The sequence below is a fragment of the Dendropsophus ebraccatus genome, chromosome 10, assembly GCF_027789765.1.
Source record: "Dendropsophus ebraccatus isolate aDenEbr1 chromosome 10, aDenEbr1.pat, whole genome shotgun sequence".
Taxonomy (NCBI): Eukaryota; Metazoa; Chordata; class Amphibia; order Anura; family Hylidae; genus Dendropsophus; species Dendropsophus ebraccatus.
In genome coordinates, this window is record NC_091463.1 from 17,371,035 (window position 1) to 17,390,697 (window position 19,663).

The 19,663-nt window shown below is 48.6% G+C and overlaps 2 protein-coding genes across 5 annotated transcripts in view; one reads left to right on the forward strand and one right to left on the reverse strand.

Moving 5' to 3' along the window:
- The window catches only part of CACNA1F (calcium voltage-gated channel subunit alpha1 F), a 100,011-nt gene extending 99,257 nt beyond the window's left edge, over positions 1-754 (reverse strand). For 2 of the 4 annotated variants that reach the window (XM_069986338.1, XM_069986334.1), the window contains exon 1: positions 670-754. The gene's annotated coding sequence lies outside the window, so the exon portion shown is untranslated. Of the gene's footprint in view, positions 1-261; positions 644-669 lie in introns of those variants that run through there. The other 2 variants (XM_069986336.1, XM_069986337.1) reach the window with 2 other exon arrangements.
- CCDC22 (coiled-coil domain containing 22) lies at positions 347-18,223 on the forward strand. The gene is made up of 17 exons (XM_069986341.1): positions 347-623; positions 3,029-3,206; positions 6,039-6,171; positions 7,534-7,640; positions 8,688-8,766; positions 8,856-9,025; positions 9,206-9,412; positions 9,511-9,576; positions 11,177-11,293; positions 11,390-11,509; positions 13,128-13,244; positions 14,317-14,418; positions 14,713-14,820; positions 15,327-15,422; positions 15,595-15,654; positions 15,772-15,846; positions 17,727-18,223. Exons 1-17 carry the CDS (start codon positions 574-576, stop codon positions 17,838-17,840), a joined length of 1,899 nt encoding a protein of 632 aa, XP_069842442.1. The 5' UTR covers positions 347-573; the 3' UTR covers positions 17,841-18,223.
- The last annotated feature ends 1,440 nt before the right edge of the window (positions 18,224-19,663 follow it).

A 19,663-nucleotide genomic window follows, 5' to 3' on the forward strand; every position in this document is an offset into this window, starting at 1 on the left:
CACCCGATAGGCACCACATACAAAATCTAGTACAGTCAAAAAGAGGTTGCCCATAGCAACCAATTTTCAGTTTATAAGCAGTGATCTGATTGGTTGCTCATCTGACTGCACTAGTATTTATATGAATTTGGACAAAAAGCCATATGTTACAAAACTGGAGAATGATGGATATGTAGGTTGTTCCACCCACTTACACATCCCATTTATATAAACGGTGCCATTTACAGCAGTAGGTTCTGGACTACATATCCCATCACGCACCGCGACATGAGCCTCGTAAAGTCACTTCCGGTGATGAGGGAAACTCCGCTCTGTGAATGGGGAGAGTAAGGAGTGACGGGCGCGTTGCATTGTGGGGCGTGTAGTCCGGAGGTGAGCTGTTTCCTGTGTGCTGTAGTAAGTGTGAAAGGCAGAATCTATAGAGGGGGATAGGAAGCGGGCTGTCAGCTGCAGGGAGGCGCGTACACCCGCACACTGACATGGCGCTGGAAGGAGCCCGCTAGCACATAGGTCAATGTATATAGAAGCAGGGGGCACGCCGTTCTCCTACACGCAGACACTGCCCACCGTGCCATGGAGGAGGTGGACCGGATCCTCATTCACACTCTGAGGACCTGCGGCACGTAAGTAACCATCGGGGAAGGTCATGTGATCGGTTTGCAACTGCACCTTCATCATGTCCCAGGTCACGTGACTTCTCTTTGTAGTGACACCTTCATCATGTACCATGTGGTCATGTGACCCTGTCTCCAGGTCCTCGCACCCTTATCATGTATGATTGTGTCATGTGACCCGCACCTTCCTCATACGTTCTCATGATCATGTGACTTTCCTATCTGCTTACACACTTATGTATGATTAAACATATACCGTCATGTGACCTTACTGACACAGCATCACGTGATGTCCTTATTTACTTCCCCCTATATGTAACGTCATAGGATTTTGTGCGTCTGTCACCATCGTGGTGTACTATCTTCCTATACTCTCTGTATACCGTATCATCCTGGGAGCTTATATTTTACCTCTACATGGTCATGTGACCCTCATTGTCATCATATATATCATGTGACTTTCTCCTCACTATATAATATCCACATATATCACACACTGATTCCAACATGGTGAATGGACAGTCCACGCGGTGCCACTCATTTGCCTCCTGTACATGGGCGTCTGCCGCCCTTCTCCTACTAGTCACTCCGTCCCGTGTCCGTTGTGGGGGACTTAGTATGACCACCTGACATGGTTCCCCAGTGATGTGGGTGCCAGCCATTGGCTTCCTATAAACGGCCGTCCACCATTGAGATTGCCTCCATTATAAGCCAGGGTCCATAGGACTGACAGAGAGAAGACGGGCCCTCTGCTCTTCTCTCTACCAGTCCCATAGACTATGCAGTGACATCAGTGAATGCAATGCCATGTGCATGGATGGTGCTGATCACAAGGTCTGATCCTCCTGCACGGCCTGTAACAGATGACCAGGGTGCTGCTGCAGTGTGTTACACGTCTGACCTTGTGCATTCTGAACTCTACACCGGGATCAGGACGATCTATGGGAACTGGGTGGATACTGTCTGATCGCAGCGTCTGCTCTTTATGATGGCGGAGAAGCAGTGACCGCTTCAGTCCATCCTCCTCGACACTGAATCCTCTATAAGCAAACAGTGTATGGAAACATATTGTGCTCGCTGAACAGCCCTATACGACCGGCGGTCCCCACCAGCTGTGAAGTCACTGCATTACATCAATGTTTCCCAATGGGGAAAAAAGTCGGATGACAATTGTAAGAATTCAACAACTTAATAGAGAGCAGGTCTTAAAGGGGTTATCCACCATTAGAAAAACAGACAAAGCATGACCCTCGTCTCCGGTTCAGGTGTGGTTTGCAATTAAGCTCCATTCACTTCAATGGAATGGAGTTCCAGAGCTGCAGACAACAGTGATGCTGTCTCTGGAAGAAAGTGGCCATGTTTTTCTGGATAACACCTTTAAAGGGAGGGTACCTGTCACTACCACTAGCTTATGAGTCCAGAGGGCGGACCTAATATTCATTGACAGGCTAAAACGTATGGTCTGACCACTAGGAACTTCTCAAACGAATGGGACCCCCTCTGACTCCAGAGAAGAGATCACAGAAACGGCCGCGGAGATTTCCCACAATTTGAAGAGGATAGTGTAAGATTATAACTTATAATGACTGCAGAAGATAACTAAGGGCTGGCTGTCTCCAGCCGTTCCATAGTGAATGGAGCTGTGGTGGTCCCAGTGTCAGGACCCCCACTGATACTTATAGATATCTTATTGATTAGATGTAAGATCAGTATCTGATCACTAGGAACAGGGAGGTTGTCTATTTACAGTGAGTCCAGCTTCATACTTATCTGTTATCGGCCCTTACCACCAGGGGGAGCTGTGGCTGACCATGGCTTCCCCTGCAGAGCATGTGGTATATTGTCTTATATACCCGCTATCTATGATCTATATATGGAAAGTCATACAGAGCAGATCTGTTCTTGTAAGAAAACCGTTTTAGTCACAATCCTGGAAATTTTATACGGTCACTGTTTCAAACACCCCCCCCCCCCCTCCATGTGATTCCTATCATATCACTTCATTTACCCAAAAAAAAAATCCTCCTTACCCCAGAAAACAGCTCTAAAGTCTTGGCCACAAGGGGTCTCCCTTCTCTGGTATCTGCTTTCCACTGCCTGTTGTTAGGCTAAGTATGTCCCTAGCAGCAGAGAAACAAGGAGGGAACACAGGAAGTGGGGGTGGGGCTTAGCTAGTGCTGTGTGCAGGAGAGAGCCTGTGCTGTGTACCTGCCATCTGTGAGACAGTCTGCCTCCTCCAGATGATCCACCATGTGCCTGAAAGGTAATTGAAGGCATCCCTCTGTCACCTAGAAAGTACTAGTGTTAGTACCGCCTTATGTCCACAGTGCTGCCTCCTAAATAACCTGTCTATGTTGGGGAGGAGGGTTTGTTGTGTTAACGTTGTAACGTTGTACGCGTTTTCTTCCATACAGAGAAATCCCAGAAGAGGTGCAGAGCGTGCGGCACTTTAACACCGAGCTCATCGTAGAAGCCGTGGTGCGATGTCTGCGTGTGATCAACCCGTCCGTGGGCTCAGCCCTCAGTCACGTCCTGCCCCCGGGGATGTCAGCCCGCTTCCGTATAGGCACCAGCCTGGCGCAGGCCTGTCAGGTGAGCTGAGGGACAGACGACAGTCCATAGGCAGCCACGACAGCTGATGTCACCATTGGATGGTCATACCTATGACTGATGTATAGCAGATTCTGCTTCCCATTCAGGCTATCCATAGTCTGTAGATCACTGTGGTAGACCCCCCCCCCCTTTAAAGCAGCGCTCCAGTCTATTAGCATTTGTTATATTTCCATGGGTCTGCCCCAGATTCATGAACCAGGAGGCTCAGGATGAGCGCACCAACAATATACGACATTACATGGAATCTATATAAAATAAGTATAAAGACCTAACAAAATTAGAAAACCCAGTAAGTGATACATAGTCAGTGATGGCACAATAACCCATACAAGCCCTGTGGTGTTACGCCCCCTAGTGCCAGCTGTAATACATACAGCAGCAAACATCTATCGGGTATAGAAGGAAGACACCAGCATACATACATACACACGGAGGCTCTTATTGTTGATTTCTGTTTTACTATGGATTTTACAGTGGATATTTTAATGATCTATACTGTGACCCACATGTGTCAGCGTATTTGTAGAAGTTTTTGCTTAAACTGTGGAAAAAAGGGAATAAAGATCATAGAGTGCAACAAAAGTGCACAAATCTGTCATCTTTAATGCTGACCTCACCTGAGAGGTGAAGATAAGGCGGGTAGACTTAGCGGCGTTGGGTGGGATCACAGTGGAGTGGGGCGGTCACACTGGGGTTGTGGGTTGTAACAGTGGTGATGTAATGATGGTCACAGTGGATGGAGGGTGGTCACAGTAAAGCAGGGGTACTCACAGTGGATGGAGGGTGATCATAGTTGGGCGGGGGTGTTACAGTGGATGGAGGGTGGTCACAGTGAAGCAGGGGTACTCACAGTAGATGGAGGGTGGTCACTGTGGAAGGAGGGTGATCATAGTGGGGTGGGGGTGTTATAGTGGATGGAGGGCAGTCACAGTGGGTGGAGAGCGTTCTCAGTGCAGTGGGGGTGGTTACAGTGGATGGAGGGTGGTTACAGTGGATGGAGGGTGGTTACAGTGGATGGAGGGTGGTCACAGTGAGGTGGGGGGTCACAGTGAGGTGGGGGGTGACATTGGATGGAGAGTGGTCACAGTGAGGTGGAGGGTGGTCACAGTGAGGTGGAGGGTGGTCACAGTGAGGTGGGGAGTGACAGTGGGGGGTCACAGTGAGGTGGAGGGGGGTCACAGTGAGGTGGAGGGTGGTCACAGTGAGGTGGAGGGTGGTCACAGTGAGGTGGAGGGTGGTCACAGTGAGGTGGGGAGTGACAGTGGATGCAGGGTGGTCACAGTGAGGTGGGGGGTGACAGTGGATGCAGGGTGGTCACAGTGAGGTGGGGGGTGACAGTGGATGGAGGTGGTCACAGTGAGGTGGGGGGTGACAGTGGATGGAGGTGGTCACAGTGAGGTGGGGGGTGACAGTGGATGGAGGGTGGTCACAGTGAAGTGGGGGGTGACAGTGGATGGAGGTGGTCACAGTGAGGTGGGGGGTGACAGTGGATGGAGGTGGTCACAGTGAGGTGGGGGGTGACAGTGGATGGAGGTGGTCACAGTGAGGTGGGGGGTGACAGTGGATGGAGGTGGTCACAGTGAGGTGGGGGGTGACAGTGGATGGAGGGTGGTCACAGTGAGGTGGGGGGTGACAGTGGATGGAGGGTGGTCACAGTGAGGTGGGGGGTGACAGTGGATGGAGGGTGGTCACAGTGAGGTGGGGGGTGACAGTGGATGGAGGGTGGTCACAGTGAGGTGGGGGGTGACAGTGGATGGAGGGTGGTCACAGTGAGGTGGGGGGTGACAGTGGATGGAGGGTGGTCACAGTGAGGTGGGGGGTGACAGTGGATGGAGGGTGGTCACAGTGAGGTGGGGGTGACAGTGGATGGAGGGTGGTCACAGTGAGGTGGGGGGTGACAGTGGATGGAGGGTGGTCACAGTGAGGTGGGGGGTGACAGTGGATGGAGGGTGGTCACAGTGAGGTGGGGGGTGACAGTGGATGGAGGGTGGTCACAGTGAGGTGGGGGGTGACAGTGGATGGAGGGTGGTCACAGTGAGGTGGGGGGTGACAGTGGATGGAGGGTGGTCACAGTGAGGTGGGGGGTGACAGTGGATGGAGGGTGGTCACAGTGAGGTGGGGGGTGACAGTGGATGGAGGGTGGTCACAGTGAGGTGGGGGGTGACAGTGGATGGAGGGTGGTCACAGTGAGGTGGGGGTGACAGTGGATGGAGGGTGGTCACAGTAAGGTGATTGGTGACAGTGGATGGAGGGTGGTCACAGTAAGGTGATTGGTGACAGTGGATGGAGGGTGGTCACAGTAAGGTAATTGGTGACAGTGGATGGAGGGTGGTCACAGTGAGGTGGGGGGTGACAGTGGATGGAGGGTGGTCACAGTGAGGTGGGGGGTGACAGTGGATGGAGGGTGGTCACAGTGAGGTGGGGGGTGACAGTGGATGGAGGGTGGTCACAGTGAGGTGGGGGGTGACAGTGGATGGAGGGTGGTCACAGTAAGGTGATTGGTGACAGTGGATGGAGGGTGGTCACAGTAAGGTGATTGGTGACAGTGGATGGAGGGTGGTCATAGTGGGGCGGGGTGTGTTCACAGTGGAGCAGGGGGCGGTCACAGTGGATTGAGGATCACAGGGTAGCGATATTTGGGCACCAATAAATTCACCCCATACCGTTCCAGTTTCCGTATATATGGCCCATTATCTACTTGCCCCTATAGCTGGATATTCACCCCGAGGACCATGATAACAGGCAGAATGAATGTGATGTCAGGTTGTCTCTCATATCACTTACATGTGGTTTGTTCTTTCTGTCTCTCAGGACCTGGGATATACTGGGGAGGTCGGTTACCAGACATTCCTATACAGCAGCGAGCCCGATATTCGAGCACTTTTGATTTTTCTGGCTGAAAAACTTCCAAGACACTCCCAAGAAGATGCCGATCAGCCGGCAGGTACTGGCGGGGATCAGACACAGGACTAGGACTATGTTATTTGGGTCTGGCGGTACACCAGTATGTAGGAAATTGCTTAACAATGTTTTTTTTTTTTTCAAAATGAAATTTTATTGTAGTCGTGCTGACCGATAACCAGTTATATTGTATGGTCTTTTTTCACCTTACACTGCAGCACTGTGGACATACAGCAGTAGATACACTATTTACATTAGTAACAGCTGCCCTGATTTTTATGGTGGTAAGAGATGAGAGGAAAGCCTTGATTTACCTTTCAGGGACAGTGTGGATCATCTTGAGGTTCAGCTTTTAGGTACATAGCCCAAGTTTTCTCAGCCTCTCTCTTTGTCATACATATAACACATTTCCGCTCACACTTCCCGTAGTCCATCATGCTGATGCTGTTACTAAGGACAGGTTTCCCCTGGCAACAAATTGTGGACAGCAGATTGTAGGGGGGGGGGCACCTAGTTGCTATGACCTTAGAGCAGTTTTTCTGGGTGTAAGGAGTCATTTTTGGTTAATGAAGTCATTTACAAGTGGGAATCACACAGGGGAGTTGTTTAGAAGGAAATTGAACTTTTCAAGGGGTTTTCCAAGCACAATTTATTGCTGTATCCTCAGAATAGGTTATTAATAGCAGATGGATGGGATGGCAGTATCTGGCACCCCTACCACAGCTGGGACATAGGTATACACAGTGAGAAACAGCAGGAAGCAGATAGCTCCATACACAGTGTAGTGGCCAAGCTGGGTTACTGCACTCAGCGCTCATTCAGTTGAGTGGCAGCTGTGATGCAGTAACCTAGCTCGGCCACTACACAATGTATGGTGCTGTCTGCTTCTTGCTGTTTTTCACTGTGTCACAGCTCTGGCAAACAGCTGATCACAGGGCGTCTAGGTGTTTGCACCCCACCCATCTGATACTGATGAACTACGTTGAGGATAGGTCATCCGTAAATGTTGCCTGGGAAACTCCTTTAACACTTAACCACAGTACTGAGGATAGGTGTATGACTGTACAGGAATGGGGTCTTGACTGCTGGGTCCCCCTGCAATCCCAATAAATTGGGTCCCAAAGCTCCCACCAATATAGAGCCGCAGTCTCACATGCAAACTGCTACTCCAGTCATTGTCTATAGGACGGACGCGCTCGGTTATATCCAATAGCCCCCTTGGACAATGAATTGAGTGACACTTGACCGCCACTCCATTCTCAAGGGAGCTTATGGAATCCGGCTCTGGAGATTGCAGGGGGTCCAATGGCTTATCCTTTATCCTGGGCAGGATAAGTGTAAGCGGCGGAACGGCCCCTTTAAGTATGATAAGCATTGGTTACAGTACATGTTTTCATTCCCTAAGGTAAATCTGCGGTGCTACAAAGGGAAATTGCGACCAAGATAAAGCAACAGCTCGCTCTTCCCTGGCTGCCGCCATCTTGTCGAACAGCAGCAGCAAAACGTTCTCAGGTGGGTTCCTCCACAGCCACTGTAGTTGACCTGAAACATTTTGGTGGCCTTTCTAATCCCCATGGTCTGTTCCATCCAGAGGGAAGTGTAATAAGTGTTGCCATCTTGTATCATGGGGTCATGTCATGTTTGCAGGAGCGGGGGGGCAAATCTTTTTATTGGCTTCTTGCTGTAGCTCATACAGGGTATAGAGAACGGCTTACAAATGGGAATACATTTTATAGTTGAAAAATTAAAGGGGAGCTCATATCTCATAAAGTGATGGTATATTGCTAAGATAGGCCAACAGTTTATGATCATGGAGGAGTGTCCGACCTCTGGGACCCACAGTGATCTTAAGAATAAACACTGGTACGGCACTACAGCCCCTTCACAATCAGTGCCGCTCAGCTGTGTCAAGTGAATAGTGCCGTCTAGTGCAGGGATGGGGAATCTTCAGCCCTCCAGCTGTTGCAAAACTACAATTCCCATCATGATGTAACAGCTGGAGGGCCGAAGGTTCCCCGTCCCTGGTCTAGTGTTTCCTGCACTTTGGTGAAAGTAGTGAAGGGGCCGTAGTGCTGAATCATCACTGTGACTCTCTGACCCCAGCAATCATAAAGTATAGGATGAGAATACCCCTGGGTTATCCCACAGTTAAAGGGGTTATCCAGTGCTACAAAAACATGGGCACTTTCTTTCAGAGACAGCACGCCTCTTGTCTCCAGTTCAGGTGCGGTTTGCAATTAAGCTTCATTCACTTCAATGGAACTGAGCAGCAAAACCTGCACCCAAGCTGGAGACAAGAGTGGGTCTGTCTCTGGAAGAAAGTGGCCATGGTTTTTGTAGCGCTGGATAACCCCTTTAAGGGGCCTATTCCACGGAGCGATAATCGGCCTGATTCGGCCGATTATCGCTCTGTGGAATAGAGACAAATGATCGGCTGATCATTTATTTAGGTTCAAACCTAAAATCTTCGGACACCCACCGCGCATCACTGCGTGGAATAGCGATGCGCAGAAGGTGACTGGCGATTTCACAAGCATTTACTTTGGTCTTTCCTTTCAGAGTCTATGCCGGTTGCACCGTTTCCACGCACAGCCTCTGTCTCTTGCTGGAGATACTTCATCCAAATCCACTCCCCCTGGTAAGATGGATGCACAGACGTCATATCTTCCAATGGTTGCAGTGAAGCCCCGCACCTACCAGACGTCTCGTTGTGCTTGTGTTTTGCAGAACGGAGGGAGTACTGTGAGAGATACTTGCCTTTTGTTAGCACACAGCTGCCTCACGCCTATTCTTTAGCCGCCTCTCTGCTTGAGAGGAACACCTCTGACCTCAGTGCCGTGCAGGAGTGGGAGGCCGAGTGGAAAAGCCAAGGTCTCGCCTCCCGATTGTCTCCTGAGGTGAGTTCATGTACAACGTCTCTGCCTTGTGCTCAGCATGTGTGCCCACCCTATATTTCCTCATTGTCATATCTGCATAGCTATACTACATCCCAAATAGGAAACCAGAAGCCATTGCAGTACAGGTCCCTTTATGTCTATGGCAAGCACAGTCCTGCTCACATTACTTCTCTCCGGCAGGAGTACCGCAGCCGAAAACGCCAGCGTCTGCAGAAACGGATCCAGGACCAGCTCCGCCAGTGCAGTCAGCAACTTGCAGAGAATCACGTCCCGGGGCCGTCCACACAAGACCTTGTGGACATGCTGAAGGCCTTCACCATGGAAGGGGCCGTGGATCAGAACAAGGGCTCCAGGTTCACCCATGCCCAAAAATTCACCCACCAACAGGTAGCCATGATTATTTTTGTATCCTTTTTCTTTTTTCTTTTTTTTCTTTTTTTTTTTTTTTGTTGCATACATTTTTTTTTCATTTTCTTTTCTTTCAGGACCCTCAAGTATTAACAGAACAGATGCAAAGAGTGGCCGAAAGTCTTCCTAAAAAAGACACGCAGGTATGAAGCTGTGAAGTGGTTTACACTTACCAACCATAGTATTTCCTGCGATAAGAGGTTTGCCGGGAGTAAAACACGACGCCCTGTGCTTGGTGGGTTGAGACGGCTTATTGTTAAAGGGTCCCTGTCACTTTAGGGCCATGTTCAGACTTAGTAAAACAGCGACCGTTTTGTGACACGGTCGTGTCACAGAACGGCCACTGCCTAAGATGTTCAACCCGGCTGGTACAGCAGTACCGCCGGGTGAACATCACTTCTTTTTAATTGGAATACGTGCACTTTAAGGTGTGCCCGCACTCCAATTAGCCATAGCAAATAATGTTAAGTACAGCCGAAGCCGCACTTTACATTGTCTGCACAGTCTATTTTGTGTGGCCGCTGTTCAATAAATACCGACCACACAAAATAGACTTGTGATTTTTCTGGACGGCCTTATGGAATCCCGGCCGGAGTGTATACTGTGCATTAACCATAGGGGTTAATGCAATCGGCCGCTGTAATTAAACAACGGCCGTTGTTGCAAACTTGCAACAACGGCTGTTGTTTAATCAGAAAATACATAGTGTGAACATGGCCTAAAAAACAAACAACATGTCAAAAGCTTTGATTGGTCAGGGTGTTCAGATGACCACCAATCATTGGATAGAGTCAGGTGAAGCTCTCAGCTAAGCACTTCACTCCCTGTTCTCTGTAGTGCTACAGGGGACTTAGTAGGCTTATACTTTTCTGCAGTGAGCTGGGGAGAGAAGAACTGAGAATTCTCCTGACTGTTTCATAATCCGTGGCAGTTCTGAACACCTAGACTGTTTGACTTGTCACTAACACATGTTAAAGTGACTGTACCACCAGGCCCAGGCTGAAGCACTGGAGGCAGGCCGACCCACCCTTAGTGGGAGGAAACCCCAGCCCGTCCATGACGTGACTCCATTAGAATCAATGGAACCCTATCATAGAGGGGCGGGGGTTTCCTCCCACTAAGGGTGGGTCGGCCCGCCTCCAGTGCTTCAGCCTGGGCCTGGTGGTACAGTCACTTTAAGTGACAGCCTGGTATGATAGCTTAAAGGGAACCTGTCACCCCCCGTGCCGGGGTGACAGGCTCCCGACCCCCCGCTACAGCCCCCTATACTCACCTGATCCCGCCGGGTCCCGCTTCTGGATCCGGTCGGGTCACGGAGATATCAGCCGCTGCAGCCCGGCGCACGCGCTGAGAGATGAGTCCAACGCTCATAGAGAATGATGGAGCGCTGGACTCTCCATCATTCTCTATAAGCGTTGGACTCATCTCTCACCGCGCGCGCCGGGCTGCAGCGGCTGAGATCTCTGTGACCCGACCGGATCCAGAAGCGGGATCAGGTGAATATAGGGGCTGTAGCGGGGGGTCGGGAGCCTGTCACCCCGACACGGGGGGGGGGGTGACAGGTTCCCTTTAAAGGTGTTTTTTTTTTTTTTTTTTTTTTTTAGGCCTTTTTTGCCTGCAATATAAAACACAGCCACATATACACCTATAACTATAAGGAGACCTGTATATATAGATAGAAAGTTCAGATGTATTCCCAGCCTTTACAGCTTTTCCTTACCGCTTTACCCAATTATTCCCTAGGATGCACAAGCAGAACAGGAAGAGCTGTCCTCCCTGCAGCAGCAGATTGAGAATATGGAGCGGGACATCCAGGCCCTAGCTGAGAACACCAAGCTTCTTCATCTCACCATTGCTCAGGTATGGACTGCACAGGCTGATGGGAGATGCGTGACGTAATGATGTGTACAGTAATGGAACTGTCATAAGCAGAAGAAATGATCAGGTTTTTTACAGGTGGAGGAAGAGGCGGGTAAACTCCAGCAGCAGTGTGACGAAAAAGAGAGCACAATGAAAGTGAAAAAGCGAGCCGTGGAATTGCTGCCGGATGCCGAAAATAATCTGGCCAAGCTACAGGTAACCTACAAAAAAGGCATCACTACATCACCCATGTGCACTAATACCAAGGGAGTACTACATCACCCATGTGCACTGATACTGAGGGAATACTACATCACCCATGTGCACTGATACTGAGGGAATACTACATCCCCCATGTGCACTGATACCGAGGGAATACTACATCCCCCATGTGCACTGATACCGAGGGAATACTACATCCCCCATGTGCACTGATACCGAGGGAATACTACATCACCCATGTGCACTGATACCGAGGCATCACAACATCACCCATGTGCACTGATACTGAGGGAATACTACATCACCCATGTGCACTGATACCAAGGGAGTACTACATCACCCATGTGCACTGATACCGAGGCATCACTACATCCCCCATGTGCACTGATACCAAGGGAATACTACATCCCCCATGTGCACTGATACCGAGGGAATACTACATCACCCATGTGCACTGATACCGAGGCATCACTACATCCCCCATGTGCACTGATACCAAGGGAATACTACATCCCCCATGTGCACTGATACCGAGGGAATACTACATCCCCCATGTGCACTGATACCGAGGCATCACAACATCACCCATGTGCACTGATACCGAGGGAATACTACATCACCCATGTGCACTGATACCGAGGCATCACTACATCCCCCATGTGCACTGATACCAAGGGAATACTACATCCCCCATGTGCACTGATACCGAGGGAATACTACATCCCCCATGTGCACTGATACCGAGGCATCACAACATCACCCATGTGCACTGATACCGAGGGAATACTACATCACCCATGTGCACTAATACCGAGGGAATACTACATCCCCCATGTGCACTGATACCAAGGGAATACTACATCACCCATGTGCACTGATACCGAGGCATCACAACATCACCCATGTGCACTGATACCAAAGGAATACTACATCACCCATGTGCACTGATACCAAGGGAGTACTACATCACCCATGTGCACTGATACCGAGGCATCACTACATCCCCCATGTGCACTGATACCAAGGGAATACTACATCCCCCATGTGCACTGATACCGAGGGAATACTACATCACCCATGTGCACTGATACCGAGGCATCACAACATCACCCATGTGCACTGATACTGAGGGAATACTACATCACCCATGTGCACTGATACTGAGGGAATACTACATCCCCCATGTGCACTGATACTGAGGGAATACTACATCACCCATGTGCACTGATACCGAGGCATCACAACATCACCCATGTGCACTGATACCAAAGGAATACTACATCACCCATGTGCACTGATACCAAGGGAGTACTACATCACCCATGTGCACTGATACCGAGGGAATACTACATCCCCCATGTGCACTGATACCGAGGGAATACTACATCACCCATGTGCACTGATACTGAATGAATACTTCATACTTACTACATCACCACATGCAGACAGGTGAATAGCAGTTCTGTGCATTTTGTGCCCGGTGGGTGCAGGGACGGATTAATACTTGTGTCACACACCTCTGCAGGACATTAGTATAAAGTATATTAGTGACAAGCTGAGAACATAAGGCTATGGCCATCTTCTCTTATTATACATCATCTTTTGTTCCCAGGCTATGGTAGACAGCAGCACCCAGCGCATGGTCAACCTGGTGGGACAGTGGGAGACTCATCGTGTTCGGCTGGTGGATGAATACAGAGAGCTGAGGAAACTCCAGCAGGAGAAAGAGGTACAATGGGGGCCTTATGGGGACTTCAGTATAGACGATCAGTCAGAGTACCCCATCAGATGAGGTGACTGAAGGAGCCACAACTCCGGTGAGCCCAGTGACCCGTTCATTGTTTCCCAGTCACAGCTCTGCACATGCTCCATCCCGTTCTCTTAAAATGGACTGAGCTGCAGTACCAGACATAGCCACTGCAAAATGTATGGCGCTGTGCCTAGTAAACAAGGAGGACACAGTCCTCTGCGGGGTGCCATGACTCCTTCAGGGACTCCATTTGTTAGAGTTTCGAGAGTCAGATGAAGATAAGTCTAACAAAGCCCCTATAATAACCATGCATAATCTACACGTCCCAAATTTATTTGCCAACATGATAAAGCGTTTTCCGCTTGATCTGACTTGTTGCAGGAGACGGGCTCTATTGTAAGTCAGTAGGTCTCCTGAAACAAGTCAGATCGAGTGCTGACCCAAGGAGTGAAGCCCACAGCTGAGTGCTTCTCCTGGTTATAGCTAGCGATCAGTAGGGGTCTCAGCACTGACAGAGATGCTTTAAAGGGATTTTTGCAGCGGGTTTTTTGTTTTTTTTTTCTTTCAAATAAACAGATTTGTAATTTTACTTCTATTTAAAAATCTCAAGATTTCCAGTACTTATCAGCTGCTGTATGGCCCGCAGGAAGTAGTGTATTCTTTCCTTTCTTACACAGTGCTCTCTGCTGCCTCCTCTGTCCATGTCAGGAACTGTTCAGAGCAGGAGAGGTTTTCTATGGGGATTTGCTGCTGCTCTGGACAGTTCCTGCCATGGACAGAGGTGGCAGTAGAGAGAACTGTGTCACTCTGGAAAGAATACATCACTTCCTGCAGGACATACAGCAGCTCATAAGTACTGGAAGACTGGAGACTTTTAAACAAATATATATAACTTTTTTGACCCCAGTTAAGTTAAAAGCAAAGAAAAAAAAAATCACTGGAGCACCCCTTTAAGTGATTCTAAAAGGGCAGGGGAGAGGGAGGCCTCTGGTGCCTTTATCATGTCGATATTGATTCCTTGAATTCAGCTGTGTGTTCTTTCCTCTGACAGGATGAATCTTCCCGCTGGGTGAAAGATGTCAAAGATTTATATGACAAGATCCGAGCTGCAGCCGATGAAGCCAGACGCAAGGAGGAGCTGTACAAACAGCTGGTGAGGGAGGGGAGGAGGGGGGGGGGGACAGACATGAAAGAGTTAATATCAATAAGATTATTCTGGACAACCTCATAAGTCTTCTAGATCACTGTTATCCAACCTGGGGTTATCAGGCTGTTGCAAAACTACAACTCCCAGCATGCCCTGACAGCCTTCGGCTGTCAGGGCATGCTGGGAGTTGTAGTTTTGCAACCACTATAGAGCCCCAGGTTGGAGAGCAATGGTTTATAAAGTTACCAGTGTGACTCATATACAGCGTCTCCCATACTATATACCTGTTACTCCATCCAGGTTTCGGAATACGAGTCCCTACCAAAGGACGTCTCCCGTGCCGCCTACACCCAACGGATCTTAGAGATTGTAAGCAATATTAAGAAGCAAAAAGAAGACATCACTAAGGTAAAGTAAAATATAAGGCAACGTCTACTTGATTTGCAATATTGATATATCAGCTAGATCCCCTGCATTTGGATGTTATTTAAAGGGAATTTCTGAGCAAAATTTATTGTTGACTTATCACATAGATCACGTCGTCACCCCGACCAATCAGAGCTGTCTGAGCAGGAAGCAGACAGCGCCATACATTGGGTAGTGGCCAGTCTTGGTTACTGCAGCTCAGCCTCCATTCACTTCACTTTGGCTTATAACTAGCAATTAAAAAAAAAACAACAACATGGCTACTGTCTTGCAAAAACAGTGCCACCCCTGACCTCAGATTGTGTGTGGTTTTACAATCCAGCTCCATTCACTTCAATGGAACTGAGCTGCAATGCTACACACAAACTGATGACTGGGAGAAAGCCACCATGTTTTTCCAAGCCTGGTTAACCCCTTTTAGAATTACTTTTGGTTAAAATAGTATTTGAGGATTTTTACATATATTTTTTTTTTATCTTTTCACTCAGATCCTTTCCGACACTAAAGATCTGCAGAAGGAGATTAATAATCTGACAGGAAAAGTTGACCGGACGTTCGTGGTGACTGATGAGCTGGTCTTTAAGGTAGCGAGGCCTCCCCTCAGGCTTTAGTCCATTGGTTTACATGTAGACTTACAGTGCGTTCACACCTACAGGATCCGCAGCAGATTTGATGGTGCAGATTTCGCAGCAGAAAATCAGCTGCGGATCCGGTAAGTGTGAACGTACCCTTATAGTCTCTGTGTCTCCTGTACAGGATGCCAAGAAGGATGAACCAGTCAGAAAGGTCTACAAATACCTGGCCGCCTTACACGAGGTACGAGAAACATGGAGGCCGCCTTCTCCGCCTCCCCATACCTAAATAGTAACGTTTTAAGGACAACCTGTTATAGAGGTCTGTGCTTATATTTCTTACATTATCATTCGTCTTCAGAATTGCAGCCAACTAATCCAAACCATAGAAGACACAGGAACCATCCTGAGGGAGATCCGCGACTTAGAAGAACAGGTACATTGTCCTCCTGCTGCCATTTTTAGACATTAGAAAAACCCACTACTGTCAGCGGAATCGGAGGATGTGTGATGTGTATGGGGGGCTCCCACCTCCCCCCTGTATACATACACAGGGGGGTCCCATTATTATCACCACTTCCTATTTTCCATGTTGTATCTCATGAAGGACATCACATGTGGTGAGCGGGGTGGTGGGTATATAAGGGGTGATAGACTGTCTGCACACATATCCCTTGTCATAGGTAAATATGGCGATTTATGTGTGATCAGTGTGTGATCTCTCCTGTGCCGCTGTGGTGACAGTGTACGGTGAGGGGACAAATGGCGCCATTGTGAATAAACAGCATAGAAAGTTCAGAGCCCCACACGCCATTGATGCAAGGACACCCTATAGTGGAGCAGCTCACCATCACAGCGAGCAAGGGGGGTACCCCACACACCAGATCAGTGATCCCTACTGTGTATACACAACAGATCAATGATCCCTACTGTGTGCACCTGAGGCAACAGATCAGTGATCCCTACTGTGTATACACAACAGATCAGTGATCCCTACTGTGTATACACAACAGATCAGTGATCCCTACTGTGTATACACAACAGATCAGTGATCCCTACTGTGTATACACAACAGATCAGTGATCCCTACTGTGTATACACAACAGATCAGTGATCCCTACTGTGTATACACAACAGATCAGTGATCCCTACTGTGTATACACAACAGATCAGTGATCCCTACTGTGTATACACAACAGATCTGTGATCCCTACTGTGTATACACAACAGATCTGTGATCCCTACTGTGTATACACCACAGATCTGTGATCCCTACTGTGTATACACCACAGATCTGTGATCCCTACTGTGTATACACCACAGATCTGTGATCCCTACTGTGTATACACAACAGATCTGTGATCCCTACTGTGTATACACAACAGATCTGTGATCCCTACTGTGTATACACAACAGATCTGTGATCCCTACTGTGTATACACAACAGATCTGTGATCCCTACTGTGTATACACAACAGATCTGTGATCCCTACTGTGTATACACAACAGATCTGTGATCCCTACTGTGTATACACCACAGATCTGTGATCCCTACTGTGTATACACCACAGATCTGTGATCCCTACTGTGTATACACCACAGATCTGTGATCCCTACTGTGTATACACCACAGATCTGTGATCCCTACTGTGTATACACAACAGATCTGTGATCCCTACTGTGTATACACAACAGATCTGTGATCCCTACTGTGTATACACAACAGATCTGTGATCCCTACTGTGTATACACAACAGATCTGTGATCCCTACTGTGTATACACAACAGATCTGTGATCCCTACTGTGTATACACAACAGATTAATGATCCCTACTGTGTGCACCTGAGGCAACAGATCAGTGATCCCTAACATGTCACAGGGCTAGAAATGTCTAACATTGGTTGGAAGAGCGTGTCCGAGACTTCCAAGTACCACCCTGCCCCCTAATTCCCCAGACTTGAATCCATCTGCGGGACCTCAATAGTCCTTTTGGCTCTATGGACTCTCCAGCAGCTGTGGGATGCAGTAAGCAGGGCCCTAGAGCCCTGTGACACCCACCAGGACCTTTAATGGGTCACTCCCGTCCTATATAGCTGCTGGCCGTGTTGTCCATGATGGATATTTGCTGCTGGTCAGAATAATGGGGCTTCACTGTGTGTATATATAGATAAGAGATAAAATCAGTATATATCACGCTTTTCTACTAACTATTGATTGGTCACGTCATTGCCCGCTGTGAGTTGTAGTTAACAGATCAGCGCGCTAATACCGGGTGACTATTTTCCAGCTTAACCTTTCTTTGCCTTTCTCTGCAGATAGAGACAGAGGCGGCTAAGAAGACTCTGAGTAATCTGCAGAAGATCTTGGAAGATTACAAGGCCATTAAACAAGAGAACGCTCTGCTGCTGGGTCGCATGAGGGAGACTTAGAGAAGCGTGGTGACATTTTGGTGTCTTCTCATTGAGTCTGACAGCTGAGGTTGTTTGCCATCCTGTACATAGACTGCACATTTCTCATAATACTGTATCCACATCCATTACAAAGAATGGACCTCACTAATAAAAAAAATCTTTGCACAACTGTGCTGGAAATGCTATTCAGGATGCAGCCTGCAGGGGGCAGCACAGAGCTAGTTATTTGAATTTCATCTTCCATCCTGGTGAAGTGTGCAGTACGCAAAGCCTAACGCGGAGTTTAGATGCTCGGCCATCTAACCAGTTACCTTAATTTTTTTTTTTGGAGAATCGGAGAAACAAATCATTTTGTAACATTCATATCTGTAAATGAAAACATTTCTATAAAGATGAATTGAAGCTGATGTGTGTGAGTGCTTTTTCTGTAGGCTATTGACCCATCAGGCTTTGGGGGAGGGGCGTTAGCAGCTATTGTGGGTTATCTGTGACATATATAGGATCGTGAACAACAGAGAAGGAAATAGTGGGCATGCCTCCCAAATAGTGTGGACTACAAAGCAACATCACGGATCTAGTGGGCATCCCCTATACTAGGGGTCCTCAACTGGCGGACTGGGGCCCACGGGGGCTAGCTGTCAAGACCCCTGCTGCAGCTCAGTATACCTGTACACTCAGCTGCGCTGCTTCCCTCTGCAAAGTAACTATGAGCGCCCGTAATGAGCGCTCATAGTTATCGTGCAGGAGCAGCACTGACAGAGAGGGAGCCATCGTCTCCCTCCCTGTCAGTCATTCTTGTGGCCGCAGCAGTCACAAGAGGCCGCTCTGTCCTGTCTCTGCTTTCGGCGCGCGAGTGACGTCACTGGGGTGCTGGTACCAGGACAAGGGGAGAGCGGCCTCTTGTGACCGCAACAGTGTGGCCACAAGAGTGGAAGAGAAGAGAAGACGCCGGGACCCAGGTGAGTATTGTTTTTTTTATGTTATATGCTATATGGGAGGGGGAGCACACAGCAGGGGTGCTATATACTACTGGGGGAGCACAGGGGGGGCTATATACTACTGGGGGAGCACACGGGGGCTATATACTACTGGGGGAGCACACGGGGGGGACTATATAGTACTGGGGGAGCGCACAGGGGGACTATATACTACTGGAGGAGCAACAGGGGGGCTATATACTACTGTGGGAGCACAGGGGGGCGCTATATACTACTGGGGGAGCGCACAGAAGGGCTATATACTAATGAGGGAGCGCAACGCATTTACTAATAATGTTCAGCTCTGACCTTCACTAAAAGTTGTTGAGTCCCCCTGCCCTATACACATGCCTGTTAGGAGATAGGGATGCCAGGGGAATCTATCCTTATGATACCCTTAGGTGCTGCAAATATTTGTCAGGGATGCCATGCAATATTACAAACACTGCATGGGAAACCCTTGGTAATAGCAGCTGCAGGCTGCCAAGGCAAGTTGGGAGTTGTAGTTGTGCAGTTGCTGGAGATCTACAGGTTTGATACGTAATATGCATTGGGTGACAGCACTGCTAGATTAATGGCTGACAGTAAATGCAGTGTTATCTGTATCATAGGGATCAGCGTCTGTCTCTTAAAACAAGAAAGAAAAAACATCAAGCTGGGAAGTGAAGCGTACAGCTCAGCGCTTCTCCCACCTCTATTTAACAATCGGTGGGGGTCTGAACATCCAGGCCTTCACCAATCATAATTTTTTACATATAAAATTATTTTTTTAATGTCATGGACACTAAAGGGGAGATTTATCAAACATGGTGTAAAGTGAAACTGGCTCAGTTGCCCCTAGCAACCAATCAGATTCCATCTTTC